Genomic DNA, 18364 nt, shown 5'->3' with positions numbered 1-18364 from the left:
TTTTTCTGTGGACCATCATCATCATTATTATTATTATTATTATTAATATTCAATAAAGACATACTTGTGCAGAAACTGTTAGGGTACCTTATTGTTGTTTTCACTCGAAGCTGCAAATGTACCAAGACCTATACCAAACTGATGATATTGCTTTGCCCTTTAATTCCTCCTCCCCCCCCAATCGATGCAGGAGTCAATGATTACACACTAATGCGTTCTTCCCTTCCATTTTGTGAATCAATGCACGGTTGGTTTCATCTGGTAATGAGAGACACAGTAAAGGTGAAATGTGTGTGTGTGTGTTGTGTTTGCCTTTAAAAGAGATGTGTGTGTGCATCTGTTTTGTTTAGTGTATTGTGCGTGGGTGGGTCAGAGGGAGTTTGGAGTGTGTGTTTGTTTATGTTTGTTTCAGGCGGTCGTCTCCTACAGTCTGCCCCTTGAGCTCTGATGGCCTGTTTGTGAGAGTCAGACATAAAATTATCAGACTGCTCTTGTCTGCCTTTGAAGTGTCTTGAGCTGTCCGTCCAGATTTGTCATCTGGGAGGAGGGGCCTGGGTCGCGGGCTTTGCAGTATGCCCGCTGTCTGAGGATCTCGCATCTGCAAGAAAACGAACAAAGCTCTTCTGTGTGCCTTTCCCACATCATTATTTGTTGAGAATTTGCTTGCAAGCATGACGGTCATTCATAGTTGGTTCAAATGACTTTGAAATAATTTTTGACAAGCTTTAAAAATATTTGTCAATACATTTGAAGGTAGAATCCTCCGGGACAATAAAGCTTTAATTGGGACTTCGCTTGGTGACTGTTTGTCCAACTCAGCTCCCGATGCAATGTTTTGAGAATAAAGTCCTATTTTACTTGATTTTCATATTACTCCGGTAAAACCCTACATATACTGTGTGAATGTCAAAAATGTAATAGCACAGATATGGGTGGTTCTCAGAAAATATGGCGTTATAATAATACGTTCAAGCACTGACCCAATTGGAGAGTCAGGATTTTTTGCCCTTGACAATTAATCACCAGTTTTCACTGCTTACTATATTGCAGACATACTGCAAAGATTAAAATAAACCTTAATGAGATTTGTGCTGTCGTTTGTGTGTGAATGTATTTTGAGTGGTTCAAAATAGCCAATGCGACCACTTCCTCTTCGTGACATGCCAAGAGCTCAAAATATCCTTAAAAAGCACCTGTGGCGAATAAACAGAGTTGGGCATCTTCAGGCCGGCTCAATCCATTGTCAGCGAAAGCCAAACGGTGTCGGGAACGGACTTCCTGGTACCACGTCATACGTAGGTGCCGCAGACCTGACACACAGTCAAATAAAGAAAACTATTTTTTGAAACAAGTGTCGGATACCTTTCAGTCCTACAGACCTCTCAGTGACATGTGTCCCACATTGTTTTTATTTCACCAGTCATCACGCTGTGTGGCGTCTGTGTGGGGCGTGGAAATTACCTTGTCAGTGGCTGTTGCCGACAAGGGATGCGCTAGGGCCACGTGCGTCGGCCTGAAATACAGTACAGTACTGACGGAAACAGTGACGGACCTCCTTTAATTGAGTCTCGGGCTGCCACGATTAATCGATTAATCACACCGACGTTAACGATCAAAATCGTCGACATTTTAATAGTCAACGAGTCATTCATTTAATTGCCGATTTGTTTTTCTAACCACATTTTAATTGTGTGCATTTGTCATAGATTTTCTACTTTTACCTGTAAATATGATTTCTTTGTATTAAACTATGCATACTAGTGAACAAAGCATTTTGCATAAAGTTTCAATCAGATAATATTTGAATACCAAAAGAGGTTTTCTTTTGCACAATGCAATTTCAAGTATTTCTTTTTGTACTGTATTTTCATTGTATTTGTGCAAGTATGCATAGTGTTTAGTTTTTGGTTCCATTTTTAAAATGCACTCGACATTTACAGAAAAACAAAATGAAGGCCACACAGTATTTCCTCAATTCATAAACATGTCAGGAATGCTGTTGCAACCTGCAAGGTTTAATCCAAATTTGAATGTACTACCATATTAATTGTCTTTATTAATTTGAATATACCTTCAATGGGAAGTCAACCCAATATTTTTCATTACAGTAATTTGTTCTATGCAGCCCAACTAGTCCAAACATGGCATTCTAATTGATATTGTGTTTGTGGAATATAAATTAGTAAGCACTTTCACCTGTTTTGCTGTTGCCTGAAAATGACATCACAGTTGCTCAAGGCTCAAGTAACAATCAGTCAGAGCTCAGCTTCAGAAGACACGTGAGCGGTGCACTCTGCAGGAAGGTTTGATTTAACGCGTCGATCATTTTTACATGGTTTTGAACAAGTTCATTTTGGGGCTCTCATGTCACACTCCTGTATCAAACTTTCTGAGAACCATCCACATACAGTACATTTATGCTCACAATATTTTGGATAAATGTTTGGAATCATTGAAGACAGTATATGCTAAAAAAAACTGTCTGTACTATACTGTACACATATATTTTACTATAATAGCACATTGATTGAGGTCTTGTAAGGGGAGAAACACAATGACCTAGATATTTTCCGTCCTACTGCTGCTTCAGCAAATATGATTCAACAGTCTTGCACTCCCCCTGGTTGAAAGCAAATAAGCTGGAGGCCTTCCCCACTTAACCAAACCTTTGTCACTATAAGCAAGGGGGGGTGGTCCAAAATCATCCACTGACTATCCAGAATGACTGCTGTACCTAGAAGATATGACTTTGCCCCCCCATTACTCCAATATCCCAAACTGCTAACCCCACCCTTTGCCCCACCCCCACCCCACTCGCTTCTACTGCCTAATGACTCCTGGAGGTTCCATTTGTAAGGCTCCCATAGAAACACAGCCACAATAGGCCCCATCTTGAGAGGGCCCATCTGGGAGTCTTTGTGGGGCCTGCCGAAAGCCACAAAGGCCTGCTGACCTAGAAAGCCATCAAAAAGAGAACAGGGAGCCCCACCGACAACAAATTGAAGAGCCATGGAATTTCCTGGGCCATCCTTAGTCCGTAGGTGAGGACATAGACTGGGAACGTGGGAGGTGGAATTCCCCGGATGCGGGAGGATGACACGTCAGGATGTCACTCCCAAGATGTCAGCTGTGCACCCGTTACCTTTAACTGTCACTGCCGCCTTTGCCCCCCTGCCCACTAGTTGTCATTGTTTGGAAAACCCTAGGAAATCTTTACGAAATTCTGATTGTGACAGGAAGCAGCTGTGGCATGCTGGGCAGAGTTGTGTCCTGCTTGGGGGGTGTCACGGTGGATGATGCTTTTTTTTGTTTCTTTTTTTTTTTTCGGTTTGGTCTGGTATGGACTGGTGGCCACTTTGTGCTTAATAAGCAAATGTACCTCTGGGACTCATTTGGTAGACCAAATGATTGCTCTGTCACTCATGCTCGGACTCCAAAGGACTTCTTAAATCCATTCATGACTTCCATTGTATACGATAGTGATACTCAATTGGTGTATTTAAATACAGTATGTATGTATGTATGTATATATATATATATATATATATATATATATATATATATATACTGTATATATATATATATATATATATATTATTCATTAGAGTTACTGTAATAATATTATTATAGTTATTTTTAATTTTATTGTGATGTTTGTGTTTTATTCATTTTTAGAGCAGGTTTGCGAATTTTTTTGTTTCGTTTTTAAATGCTTAGTTTTTGTTAAATTTTTATTATATTTGGACATAGTACATTTACTGTACATTTTCCAATGTAAAAGTTTGCTAATGTCTTCTAATAAACAAGATGTCTAAACGATTAATTGATTTTAACAATAATTATTGATTATCTTGATTTGTTGTAGTTTAATTGTTGCAGCTACAGTGGGGGCTTGGCCGATGTGAATGTCTATCACCATAACATACAACTAATGGGAAGTTCATTCAATGGAGCATCTAAACTTTTTTGGGGTGCAATATGGACGGTTCAAAGGCCCCTGATAGTGATATTGACTCTTCTAATGAACAAGGGTCCATGGAGCTTTCAGAAATGCCTCTCAAGTTGTCCTCCATAGGCGACGGAAGCAGGGTCAGCCAAAAGGTGTAACCCTCATGACGCACTTTCGTTCAAATGAGATTCATGAGACTTAGATGTCAGGGACCATTACCAGGTGCCACGCTTCTTCTGCCTCCTGCTCGCTTTTCACCTACCTGCCAGCTAGCGTATCTTTGGAAAAGGTCAGGTGAATACTGTGAAGTGAGTACGACTGAGTCCTTGCCAAAAACCTTGACAAGAGTGGTGAAAATAAAGATGCACACAATGATCGTCACATCACGCAGTAACACCTACAGCGGGCCAATGTGCCACATCGAGTGCCATCGAAGTTCTTAAGTTAGCCAAATCCTTACAACAATTATAGCCAGACACTGTGATATGGACGTGAAGAGCTGAACTCAAAGATGTGATATGAAGGAATGGTCAGAGGAGATTGACAAGATCCTGTATACGCTATGATTGACTCCTTGTTTAAGTTATATGACATGAAGGTGAGACGTGGGAATCGTTTCTCGAGGGTCTGTAGTTGTTACCTTCATTTTTCGCTTTCAGTTTTTTGTCTTCCAGTGCATACCTGAGTGTACCTTTAACTTTCTGTGTCACTGTAATGGGATATGATATTTGTTGGGGGGTTTTTGCCCCCCTCTATCGGAAACAAACTAAACAAGCATACTTCTGAAATGTTGCCAACCCTTGTTTCTTTTCACTAGAGGAGGACCGTTATGATAGCTACGCCCGTATGATCCTAAAATACTTCCTGGCAGAAGGAGTGGTGTGTCAACATGAACTCTTCTTAGCGGCGGCTCAAGATCACCCGAATGACATCTTCCAGGTAAATGTTAGTAGTTGTCAGTTTCTGTTTTGGCTAGGATGTTCATGTAACCAAAAGAAATTGTAAAGTTGAAATGGTGTCAAATATGTTTTATACTGCATGGTATTGCTTTCATTGCAAAAAGCTTTTGCCAAACGGTTCTATTCTATATCTATCTATATTAAAAAGAGCCAACATAATATTCATTTACACATAGTTTTAGAGGCAATCCATCAGCTGTCAGTGTACAGTTTAAGCGATAATGAAGGAACACAGTCCTCAAAATGTGTCCAGGTCAGCGGGGGTATCTCAAAAGGTCGCGGGTGGCGCGGTTGTGGCATTGTTTAATTGTTTCCCGATGCATCGCTGTGTGAAGAGGGCTGCAGTCCCAGAAGCTAACTGCCACACAAAATACGGGAGGTGTGCCTCTCCCGCACTGATTGATAGTGGGAGGGGTCACAGCCTCACCCTCACTTTACATATCAAAGGTTTATTAAGACAGGGGCACCCTCAATGGGGATATATCACATTATTTAGTGTTTTCTTTGCTTTGCCAATCCTGAGTGCTTAGGTAGACATTGTTGGTTTGTCTTTACGCGGATACAAAAACATTGCATGAAGAATTTGTGAGAAAATTGGACACTATCTTGATTCATGCGCACTATATGTATTTCCTTGCTACTGTTAAAATTAGCAATTTTACAGCAGTGTTATTTTTAAATTAAGGTAATACCAATGAACTGTCACATCAGTGTGGGTTCTCGCAATGAGTTGTCTATGAATGCATACCAGATTTCACACCCATAAAAATACATAAAAATAATTTTTTTTAAACTAGAATATTAAGAGGGAGTGACTTGCTAAATTTAACGACTTGAATATCGGCCGTTAGTAGCTCAAACGACCCAAGTTTCGTTCAGAAACATCATCTTTTATGAAACCACAGGTACAAATTGTGAAAGGATCCTACATAAGCATATCAAATTACCGCCTGCTCTGGAGAGATTTGCCCGAGATGTAAGACCCTGCAGCATGTTCAATGGGATTTGCAGTGTTAAGTTCAAACTGCTGTCAAATGTGCAGTCAATATCAAAAACATTGTGTGATGCTTCAGAACCTAACAAGAACCCATCCATCTAAAATAAAAATGACAGTTGGCCACTCCCCCCTGCACATTTGGCAATTTCGCATAACGAGTCCTTGCCATGGGCACCGAGGCTCCTCATACAATATGTGGAACTGTATGACTTTTTTTGAGCCATACCAAAATGGAGTGTCAGTCGAGGTTGCCCACTTATAACCCGCAAATAGATTTTTCCCGTGTGAAAGCTTCCATGCATTATGATTGACTATATTTTGTGACGTTGCCACAGTGTGCAATTCCGATTCAAATTTTGTACCGTCTCGGCCACAGATGGAATCTTGTGGCAGAACCCCACACATTAATAATTGCTGAGTGGAGTTCCACCGCATCACGCATCAGTATGGGGCGACCCTTAGTTTGATTGTGCAACATTTGAGTTTGGGGCTGTATCTGAGTTCTGACCCTGCATATACATTTTTAAAATCAAATAATGAATATTTTTGCACAAACCTAAAAAAACATTATATTATTTGAATTGGATACAAGCACAGAATGGTAATTACACTGTATTAGTGAAAAACTCAACAAATCACGCATGCATGGATATATTGAAATATATGATTGCAAAAATTAAATATATATATATATATACAGTACATTTCAACATTAACGTGCGCTTCACCAATGTACGCAGGAGCTTCCTGACCCCATTTTAGATGATGTTGTCATGCACAAACCAGCGGACCAGCCGAGGCTGTCTTCTGAGCCTCACGGTAATTTAGATGCCATGAAGATTGCCTGGCGTTATCAGAATCTCCCAAAAGTACAGGTAATCAGGAGTTGTGTGTGTGTGTGTGTGTGTGTGTGTGTGTGTGTGTGTGTGTGTGTGTGTGTGTGTGTGTGTGTGTGTGTGTGTGTGTGTGTGTGTGTGTGTGTGTGTGTGTGTGTGTGTGTGTGTGTGCGTGTGTTTGGGTTAGATGAGTATGTTAGATTTTGTTGTTGCTGTGGAATTCTGAAAGCAAAGAATCGCAGCAACTTTCCGGACACATTTTTGTATTTATTTATTTATTGCAATTGTCTCCGCCATTAAATCCATCAGCATTCTGAACTTCTTTGTGTCGGGAATAAGGCCTCAGCCTCTCTTTTCAGAGCTGGAGCAGATTACTCACACTTAGCTGGCAATAGGTAGGCTTTTCACTGGTCCCCAGCCTTCGTATACACACGCCCGCTCCCCTGCTTAGCCTGGGAAACAAGGGTACTTTGCAGCCTGTGCATTGACATGTCTGCCCGCTCAACCCTACGACCCAGACCTGCGGCTCTGTCTTCTCCCAAATCCCTGCCTTTCCCCCTGCTATGGTCGGCAGCCCTACACTCTTTCTTCCGCTTTGAGTAGAGGTGACGCCCCTCTCTCTTATATCTCTCTCTCTCTCTCTCTCTCTCTCTCTCCCCCCCCCCCTCTACCCTTTTGGTCTATAATCCATATCGCTATGTGGATTAACAGCACACAGTGTGTCCTTGGGGATCCTCTCCCTCTTTCTCTCTCCCTGGAAACTTCTTTATATCTGTGTCCTTTCGTCACCTCTCCCCCTTCCCCTGTAAAATCGTCTTTACAAACCATTGGTAAGCCCCACCAGAGGATTTGCATCCCAAATTCACCCCCAGAGTCAACGCTTACTTTCCCCTTACACACACCTCTGCTGGCATTGCCCACTGTGTCGCTCTCTCTCGATGAAGACATCAGATCAAAGGTGAGGCTGTCAGGGCGGGGAAGGAACGCTAAGCGGGTTGCCCTGCTCACAAAAAGAAGATGAGCCCTGAGCCCCCCTCACCCCGCTGACCTCCTCGTCCCGCTAGGAGAAGGACACACCGGGGGCCCTAATCCAGATTAGGAGTAGATTAAGGGTACCTCTAACAATGGAGTCCCTGGTTTCACGGAGAGAGAGGAGCTCAAACTCTCTCTTTCAGCTGCAGGAAAACATCCGCCTTCCCCTGCGTCCCTGACACGTTTTCTTTCACAGCCAGAAGTGGACATTTATGTGAAGAAATGATTACGAGCGTGTTGGTAGTGGTTGTTTAACTTCTCTGTTCTGGGAATGTTAAGGAATGACCCATAAACAATGCGATTGCATTCCCATGTTGTTGTGGAGCACCCTCATTTGAACAAATTAGAGAAACAAATAGAATTTGTTTGTCTTTTAATCTTGTTTCTCATTTGAAAACAGTTTAAAATCCATTGTTGCAAAACAGTTGAAAGCAGGTAGTTTGGATTTGGAATTTGTGTATAATACATCACAATGATACAATGAAGGATTTGTGTCTTCTGTTGGCAGTGTCCGATGCAGGGGATACGATCGCCATTTTTTGTTATTTTAGAGCATCTTCTGGTTTTGTGTGTTTCTAACAGTACAATTGGGGCCAAAATGCTATCCCCCTCTTCATTTTGGACACATTTATGATGCTTTCTTACAAAGATTTAGCAATCATCAATGAAACGCGAATTACCCAACAACACTAAGTTTGCATTCTCACTTTTTGTGTATTTGAATGTGTGGGAAACGTATGAATATGGACACAGGAGTCATCTACCACCGTGCATTTTTACATTTTCTTCTAACACATACTTAACTCCAAACTGTCTACCAAGTTCTTTTGTCTCAACATACATGTGATTTATTAATTTTTTTTCCCCCTCTCTCAGAGTGGTCTAGCATCATCGTCTCGGTTCGGCCACTACTATGACGTTTCCAAGACAATGGAGCCAGAAATCCGCCAGGCAGCCAAGTGCCACCACTTCTACCTTCCAGAACATTCCAGGCAGTCATCAGCCACACGCAGGCAAAACAACTCGACATCTTCCGCAGAACACTAGCAAAACAATGCGACACCATCCTGAGAACACATGCAAAGTACACGATGTGCGGCGGCGTCGACAAAATGCATTTATACAACAAAGACATTGCTTAAAAGTACGAGTGAGCAAGTGTGGCATTGTTTGCACAAAAGAGCAAACCAGGTATGTCAGCAGACCAAAAGGAATAAAGCCTTTAACTAGGCTGCCAAAAAGAAAACATTTGGTTTAGAAGAGTTTAATTTGGGTACAGTGAAGCCCCTTTTATGGCAGGGGGTACATTCCAGACCCAACCACAATAGGTGAAAATCTGACAGACCGATATATTAAAGAAAAAAAAAGCTTTGTAGTTTGAGACCTCCCAAATGCTAAAAGTATTTAAAACACACTTTTTAAACACATTTTATTTGAACACACACTGAAAACATTTAATGCCCAAACTATATGGAAAATACTGTACATATTGTCGTGTGTCTATTGTGTAACACGACTGATGGTTCTGTGTTCTTTCTCCGGTTTTCCTTCCTGAATTGTGAGTCCACAACACTGAATATATGATGCAAACCCATGACAAAAAAAAAACATTGCTTAAAAGGCATGTAAAGCTGAGGTGCAGACAATGACTGGGGTCAGCGTTAAAGTCCCACTGCACACAAACAAAATGTTTTTCAACAGATGCTAGTCTGCTACCTGACTACCGCCAAGGTGCACCCCTACATCTCAAGAGGCGCAGCCGTTTGCGTGACCCTTTCTCACAGTCGTCTTCTCTTGCAGACCGACGTGTCTGATGTGGTTCACTATATGGTGAAACAAATTCTGAATATGGTAGTTTTGTTGTGGGAATATAATGACCATAACAATTTAAAATAATAATAATAATAATATATACAAATTGAAGCACTTTGAGATTTTTGCCGGGATTGGCAATAATAAAGCATAATAAGTGTGCGTACTAATTCAGTGAGGATTATTGCCATTTTAGCAGCTGATACAGATGAATAAAAATCTGGCCTAAGAAGCTTTGCCACTGGCCTAAAAGGTTCAGCCTGTCGGAAAAGTTGTGTATGCCTATTCAAATAAGGGTCATGTTTGCTCAGCGACTGTTTGATTTCGACCGTGTTGAGTGTACTTAGGGTTCAGAGGTCACGCAGACTCTTTACTCAGAGAGTGCTGCTGAGCACACAAGGGCACACGAAGAGGCACACTCACTCACTGGGTAAATACAGCAATCTGGAGCGCAGAGAATGAGGAGGAGGCTTTATCGAGTCTCTCTTTATTTCAGCAAACACTGTGAAACACAGCACCAGTGCAAATACATTAAAAGTTGTGGCTACGCATTTGCTCCGGGCCGCCAAAGTGCACCACATAGATTAACGTAAAGATTACCCGTAAAAGCAGAAATAAATGTCTTTTCGTTATTACATTTCAATGCGGTTGTCTTTGGGGGCATCTCTGTGGGTTTGATCATCAAGACATTTAAACAGCGGGAAACTACACCTGCACCAGCACCATTGTGCCCACAGCCCCGCCCCGTCACTGCTGCACATACATAGACACACACGGTACATGAACACACACGTGCCAGACGAACTCTAAGCAGGCTTCTCCCCCTTGCACGTGTCCACAGCCCCATGCCGCTACCCTAGCTGTTAAATTGCTCCGTTTCACTTGAAGGCATAATTGGCACAAATTGCTCTCTAGGTGATACAGATCCTGTTGTTTAAAACTGAACATCCCCACCCCCCCTCGTCTCCCTCCTTCATTCCCCTCAAAGAAAGAGGAACATCGAGATAAAGAAGCTTCCCCGTGTATGATCCTAATTAGCCGACACGCTAGCCCCTGTAAGCTAAGCACCTAGACCTGATTGGTACCTGAATGAAGGGTGCTCAGTAGGGGCAGCTGACATACAATGACGTCCGACACAATGGCTGCCAAGCAAAGACAACCTTTCACTCAAGTGCTTGTCAAGCCATCCCCCCGCCTCGCCCCCTCTCCAAGCCCCTTCCTCAGAGCAGGGGCATGGGCAAAGAGGCCTGTAAGGGTAGGTGTCCCTCCTTTTTTCACCATCAGCTCTATCATTAGCCCCAGCGGGGTCAGGAGGCACCATTGTTGTACTGAATAAATGAAATGGAGTACATGGATATACTTGGCACAAGTGTAATCGACACAAGTGTGTATTGCTTTTCCTAATGCGGGCTATTGATGTGTGTGGGATATATGTGTATCAGCTCTTCGCAGCCTGCGGGTCAAATTGATAAGTGACATTGCAGCCCACTGTGACTCAGTGCAGACTGGTCATTAAAATGGCAGGGCGTTCTTAAGTGGAGGGTCCTGTGTAAAAAGACGGGGTTAACATTCCTATTCGCCTCCCAATAGGCAATAAGTGAGCCGAGTCCTCGGTCCCACAGTGGTGTGTGCTTTGTCAGAGGTGCAGATGTTACCCTTGATTAAACACCAAACTGCTGTCCAATCTTAGTATTAGATATCAGCATAAGCACGTCTCATACGTCTGTCTTGTCTGTGTGTCTAGGCACGATCAAAACCTCGGGGGAGCTGACAGAGAACCGGTCGTGTTGTAATTTAATCAAGCAAATAAATTAATTGGATCTCTTGATAGTGGCTCCAGAAAAGCATAGTCAGGAGGAGCATATTGCAGTCATAGCGGATTAATCCACCACGCTGATAGACTTGGCCCACTTTTATCAAAATTATGACATTTTTGAAGAGCGTTGCTGTCCAAATTTTAATTTTTGCAGTCGCTTCTCTGCTTTTCTTTCTATGTCCACTTTCTGCTGTATATTTCCAGCCCTGTGCTTGATTCCTACGCTGCATTGCTGAAATCCATTGAAGAGGTCATAAGGAGGGAGGGCTTCAGTGTGGCAGCACCTCTGGTAAGAAGCAGGAAAGAACGGCTGCTTTCCATGATGGCATGACACATCGATATTCTGTGCGTTTGATGATTGGAAATCCACATTGTGCAAACAGATTTAAAAAAAATAATAATTAATGGTATTCCAATATAATTAATTGTGTATATTATTTCAAAAAGATTCCAATTTTCTTCTGATACTATGTACTGATAATATCCATCCATCCATTTTCCGAACCGCTTGATCCTCACTAGGGTCGCGGGGGGTGCTGGAGCCTATCCCAGCCGTCTTCGGGCAGTAGGCGGGGGACACCCTGAATCGGTTGCCAGCCAATTGCAGGGCACACAGAGACGAACAACCATCCGTGCTCACATTCACACCTAGGGACAATTTAGAGCGTTCAATCAGCCTGCCACGCATGTTTTTGGAATGTGGGAGGAAACCGGAGTACCTGGAGAAAACCCACGCAGGCCCGGGGAGAACATGCAAACTCCACACAGGGAGGCCGGAGCTGGAATTGAACCTCTGCACTGTGAAGTTGACGTGCTAACCACCGGACTACCGGGCCGCCTGTACTGATAATAAAGCACCCTTATTTTTTCAGACTTAAAATTGAATGATCAATGCATTTTTTATATATATTTTTTACTTCAAAGCCCTTTTTCTTAAACTCAATTCAGCTATTTATCTCAACTACGAAATAATCTTGATCCACTGACAAAAGATCCATAATTACTTACGTTTGTGGTATTATCTTTTTCAATTTTGACCACATGGGTGATGGGCTGCAAGTGTACATTTCGCTTGCATTCATTGAATCGTTCTGTTGATAAAGGAAAAGTCTTTCCAGACATGCGAGTAAAAATTATTTGAATTGCTCACCTCAGTTTTTCTTGATAGCTGCTTTTCATCAAGTGTATCTGTCTCCACCTATCTCACTGCGCAAAGGTGGTATGAGTAAATTCTTTAACAAGGAGGTAGTATCTTCAATCATGATTTTGAGGCCCTTTAGAGAAAAAGTTGCTGACAGGACTGTGAGCCTGGCTGGTATTATTTTACAGTGATAGACTGGTTTTCGTCGATATGATCGGTGGCCTCATGTCCTTGGCTGGACTTTACTGGCACGGTTCCCCCAATGTTTCTATAGGCTAAACTATAGGAGTTAAGCTTGGGCTGTCATTCTGATGTTGCCATAGCAACATCCATGTTACCAAAGATCCCCCTCCCCTGTTGCGCTCAAGTAATCAAATTAGAGACTCATTTGATGCCCTGAGTTTGCCTGGTAACAAAGGGAGGGCAGATCTCATGATGGCAAGTACCCACGTACACAAATAAAGCTCATGGTAAGACATGGGAAGTTTCTTGTTTGTTGTAATTTTCCAGTGTCGCTCTGCAAGGAAACTTTGGGCCAATTGTGCAAAAAAAAATTCAAACAATAAGGTTTATTTTTCTTAGATTCCTGTGATAGTTCTTTTGACGAATCTGAGGTCACACTGTAAGGAGAGGAAGTGATGGCGAGTGGGTCAGAGGCGATTTTGGGAGTGTCTGGATAATAGAGGAGGAGGGCTGGAGCGGGTAAGGAGAAGCGTCAAAGAAAAAGCGAGCAGATTTAAGCCGAGCTTCGTAAATCAGTTGTGGCTCTCACCTCAATAATCAGGAGACAACTCGTAGAAACCCCAAATAAAAGGCAATTGTACTAAAGGTTAAAACCCTCTCACAGCTTTGGACAAGCTCCTCCATTCTCTCACTTTCGGTGATATATATATCCCACTGCTATTTTTCTTCGTCTTCATAGAAGCGAGATACCGTTGATCCCTTGTTTTGGGGTGGGGTGTTTCAAGGGAAGTCACTCCTGCCTTACCAAGGCCCCCTTGGCTGTCGAGCCCGGCTTTGGTGCCAAGAATGTGCTGGGGTTTCTGGGTGGCGGCCATATTGGAAGCCTGTCTGACAGGTCCATTGTGCGTGTGTCAGATGGCCTCTGTGATTGGGCAGTTGTGTCCACTCACGTTTGGGCACTGTATTGCGATCGTCTGTACTGCTGAGCCGACTGTCCAGACTCATATGGAGTTTGGGAATACAACCCAAAACGCAGCACCTATAATTAAAACCCACAATCTGTTACTCTTCATATATACAATGTGAACTTGGAGTTGAGTCAATATTGTTATTTTGTTAATCTGTTGGGCTTGATGTTTTCATCATCATTTCTTTCTTATTCTTGAGTAGAATTGAATAAAAATTATATATTCTCAACTTTGTGGAAGGATAGAGCATGGGCAAACAAAGAAAATGTTGCAAGTGGTTCAGATTTTTGTCAATGTTAATGATTACAATTCAAGCAAAAAAAGTATCTACAAATTATATCTTAATATTTGTGTTGTTTCCTTCATTTATGTTTTGCCTTTTTTTTTAGACAAAGTCACGGAATATCCTGCGTATCGGGCTTCACTCACTGGGCTCACCCCTGTGGGGTGATGACCTGTGTTGCCAGGACAACCCCAAACACAGCCACGCCCTCACTACCTTTCTCTATGGGCTGCGGGCTTTGTTGAGGTCATCCCTGTCAGTTGCAGTAGTTACTGTGCCTTCACATCTTATCCAGGTAAGGCTTCAGAACAACTCGCCACGGTATAAAAATATGAACTGAAAATATTTCATCAAATATATACGTATATACGCACACACACATATCCATTTTCTAATCCGCTTATCCTCACAAGGGTCACGGGCGTATTGAAGCCTGTCCCAGCTGTCTTCGAGCAGTCGGCGGGGGACACCCTGAACTGGTTGCCGGCCAATCGCAGGGCACAAATAGACGAACAACCATTCGCGCTTACACTCACACGATGAACAATTTAGAGTGTCCCATTAAACCTCCATGCATGTTTTTGGAATGTGGGAGGAAACCGGAGTGCGCAGAAGAAACCCGCAGGCACGGGGAGAACACACAAATTCCACACAGGAAGGCCAAAGCCGGAATCAAACCCTGCACCTCTGCACCGTGAGGCTCTCTCTCTGTCTCTCTCTCTCTCTCTCTCTCTCTCTCTCTCTCTCTCTCTCTCTCTCTCTCTCTCTCTCTCCATATATATATTATTTTTATTTATTTATTTTTTCATTCATTCCCCTCCTGAATGATAAGCGACTTGGATGATGGATGGATGATAAATTCCACCTGAAGTATCCATTGTGGACTGCTAGCTTGTGTGCAGGTGGGTTGCAATCAGGGCACAAAGTTTGAAATCTTGTGTCAGGGGTGTCCACTCGATTCAAAGATTCATTGTTACTGTGGCTCGACCCCCGCCTCCCAAAAGCCTCTTCCTCTCACATCATTCTTCAAGTCGTTTTCCAATGAACACTCCATGCAAAGCCTTCTGAATTCATGTGTGCTTGCTTTTAATTACATCAAGTGCCGTATTTTAAATTGAAAGTGTGTGCATGTGTTTTATTGTCTTATTAATATCCCAGCGGGTAGCTGTGTCTCAGAGTGTACATGTGTGTTTTAGAAGGGGGATGCGGGGAGTGTGCTTTACATGAGTCTGTGTCCAGTCTGGCCTCTCAGTGTGAAGGTGGAGTCATCTGCTGAGGCATATGGCAAAGCACAGACCTCCCCCGGATAGTAGACCAAAGAGGCAGAGTCACCAGAGGAGCCAATTGAGGCTTTCTGCCATGAACATCTTGTAACTTGAAGTGCATTCTTGAGCTCTTGCACCGTTCTTCTGTAGCGCAACCATATTAATGTCCATATTAGTTCTCAAATTTGCAAGGAAAAGATCAGCGGAGATGCATAACTTTGAGAACAGCTGTGTAATCACAACATGCTCTGGCTCCACGCCTATGTACTCAGTGCTCTACGGCTTTGGCTTCGTCAAAAAAGGTATACTGGCTAACTAGCAGATGTCAGCTGTGGTGGGAGCGGTCCCCCACTCCCCCATCCGGCCTGGCCCCCAAGCCCTCTTAATCTATGTCCTCCTCCTCATCCACCCTGGACATAGAAGAAGAGGAGGAGAGACATTTTGGGTTGAATCAGGTGTTGGGTGACCAGGCCAACACTGAGTGCAACTTTTGAATTTTCTTCATAATCACGATGTCATGGTCCTGCCCTGTTTGTTTTTCAGTGTCTAGCAAAAGTGGAGGGTGTTCCCTCACAAGCAGTACCTGACACTAATCAGGCCTCATTACTAGCTGCCTATATATATATATATTATTTTTTTTTTTTTTATGGGGGGGGATTAGATTATTAAGTCTCCAAGTGCTTCAATTTTCTAGACCATCGGTATCAAACTCTAGCCCTGGGGGGCCGCCGTCCTGCATGTTTTCCATCTCTCTCTCTCTCTGTTGCAACTCACCTGATTGAAATAATCAGCTCATCAGCAAGCTCTTCAGAAGCCTAATATCGAGCCCGTTCATTTGAAGCTAAAACACAGCTAAGACTGTCTTGACTGATCGCGGTGGGCTAGCTGGCGAACACCGCGATAGTCCCACTATTTATTATTGAGCAGTTCGGAAAGCTGAGCCGCTCACTGAAAGCCTTCTCTGAGCAGCCCGGTGCCTCAGTCCACCTGAAACATTAATTAGGCTTTTCCTAGTGGTACTTCATTCTACTATTGCTTGCTACCACACCCATCCTTACAGAAAAAACACACTTTTTTCCCCCTTAAAATTTGTTCACCTGCTTGTCAGACTAAGTGGTTTTCTGACCCATGCATAGACACTCACTTGCCAATTTATGAGGTACACCCAGATAAATTACTGTACCTCTATTAAAATTCAATTTGAGGGAAGAGTTGAAAAAATGTGTTGGTCATCTCAAAAGCTTTCATTATTTTTGCTGTTGACTGATACTGCCAGCTTATGTTTTTCGATATGAATCAGTATGACATAACATTAAGAACATAATATTAAGGGATGCATTATCTAATCTTACTTTCCATATATTTACCCGACATAAAGTCAGTCGGGTTTTTGACTGCTAAATCCCAGTTAATTACCATATAGCCATTTTTAGTATCCATTTAAGGTGTGACTAACGTGCTCTTTCTGGGTTGAACGAATGATGACATTGACTTAGTTTTGGTAAAACAGCTTCAGTTTCAATTTAGCTGTCATAGGTGGGAATGTCAAAATGTCTTACCATTACTATTATTCATCAAATACATTTTTTACAAACTACATCCCCCCCCCGGCCCGAAGACTAAAATAATCCATGAAACGAAGGCACACTGTACATGTTCTATTACAGTTAATTGTGGGTAGAAAAAGCATGTACAAAGGAGAACTTTGATAACTGTGCATTGTAGTTATTTAAACATCAGATATGGCCTTATTAAAAATAATTTAAGTCCAATTCATTTGTTTATATTTCTCTTCTTGTTGTGACGGCTTATGAAATAGAAATGTACATCTTTAGATATTGCCCAACAAAACCTCTTTAGTGACAACAATGTAGGCTGGTACCGGTACCTTTGAACTTTCCCTTGAGTCAGGTCCAAGACATTGGGGACTTTTGAGTCATTCCTAAGAAGTCTCGAATGTGTCAGTAAGAAGCAAAATCACTCTGGCCAGAGCGGCATGTAATGAGCTACATTTACCCTGTTACAATTACTTTCGCAACTTTTTAGGTGAATGATATTTGTCCGACTAGTTTAAAGGCAACGTACATCTTACTTCTACGTATTTGTGTTCAGAAGGAACACTACTTACATATTGAGCTCCATTTCACTCACTTACCTTTTTCTACAGGTGCTTATTGTTGATTGTGTGATGTCTTTTGGGTTGTCCGAGGTCACATGGCCGAGTGACATTAGGTTCCATTTGATCTATCAAATAGCCAGGTAGTCACACACAGTCTCCGCATAACCGTAATTCCACACAGCTTTTCAATGTGACTAATTCACGTGAAGTGTGGCAGAAAAAAACAGAACAAAGATCAGTGCGTGACTCGCTGCCAGAAGAGACAGCACCCGTTGCCTCAAATTCAGTCTCCGTTCACCTTGCACACTGTGAAAAAGAACCATGATGTCAAGTCCTGAGCTGCCTTGTTGCAGTTTTTCTGCGTAATTGTAACGTGTTGAGGTAACAATTACCTGAAAGGTACAGTGTGTAGAATTGAATGCCATCGAGTGGTGAATAGAATGCAATGACCTCAGCTCGAAGCGCGTGTATTCTTGAAGCACGTGCACTACGGTGCCTCAGAGAGACCACACTTCGCAATCCTACCACCAATTTCTCCAGCAAATGTGCCAGCAAAATGTCATCCCAAACATTTCTAGTTTTCCCTCAAGTTACGAATTAGGTGCGCTGCAATTGTTACACATGGTGTAGGCATCATGTTGAAGAACTACATTCGCGAAGTTTGTCTCCTTTGTGTGTCCGTAGCAGAAAGATGGCGGCGAAACATGGCAGCCTCTTGTGGGGGAGGTTAGGTGTGCCCATTGTAATGTAATTAGCGATTACTTCACCTACAATTACATTTAAAAATTATGTTGATGTGAAGGATTGCCTTAATTTGTTAATTTTATATACGATTTGGTTCTATTGTTGTAAATAAAATGGTAGCGTTGGGCAATTTCTGAAGTTGTATTTTTGTATGTTCATGCTGATTTGGGAAAAAAAACAGAATCTGGAGTTATTTACCTGTTACTCTGTAATTGTTTTGTTTTTTTTCCACTGAGTACTTGAGAAAATCTTTGGTGGAC

At 42.4% G+C, this 18364-nt stretch overlaps 1 protein-coding gene across 1 annotated transcript in view; it reads left to right on the top strand.

Annotated features, from left to right (window-relative positions):
• elp4 (elongator acetyltransferase complex subunit 4) overlaps nucleotides 1-18364 on the top strand; it is a 54516-nt gene that overhangs the window by 2293 nt on the left and 33859 nt on the right. The window contains exons 3-7 of the mRNA XM_086107111.1: nucleotides 4767-4888; nucleotides 6646-6780; nucleotides 8650-8786; nucleotides 11606-11690; nucleotides 14083-14271. Of these exons, the coding sequence (XP_085963237.1) occupies nucleotides 4767-4888; nucleotides 6646-6780; nucleotides 8650-8786; nucleotides 11606-11690; nucleotides 14083-14271 (668 nt within the window). The remainder of the gene's footprint in view (nucleotides 1-4766; nucleotides 4889-6645; nucleotides 6781-8649; nucleotides 8787-11605; nucleotides 11691-14082; nucleotides 14272-18364) is intronic.

This window comes from Hippocampus guttulatus, chromosome 3 (assembly GCF_054856545.1).
Source record: "Hippocampus guttulatus isolate MCC_2025c chromosome 3, RoL_Hgut_1.0, whole genome shotgun sequence".
Taxonomy (NCBI): Eukaryota; Metazoa; Chordata; class Actinopteri; order Syngnathiformes; family Syngnathidae; genus Hippocampus; species Hippocampus guttulatus.
Note: the sequence above shows the minus strand (reverse complement) of the source record. Positions and strands in the feature narration are given on the sequence as shown.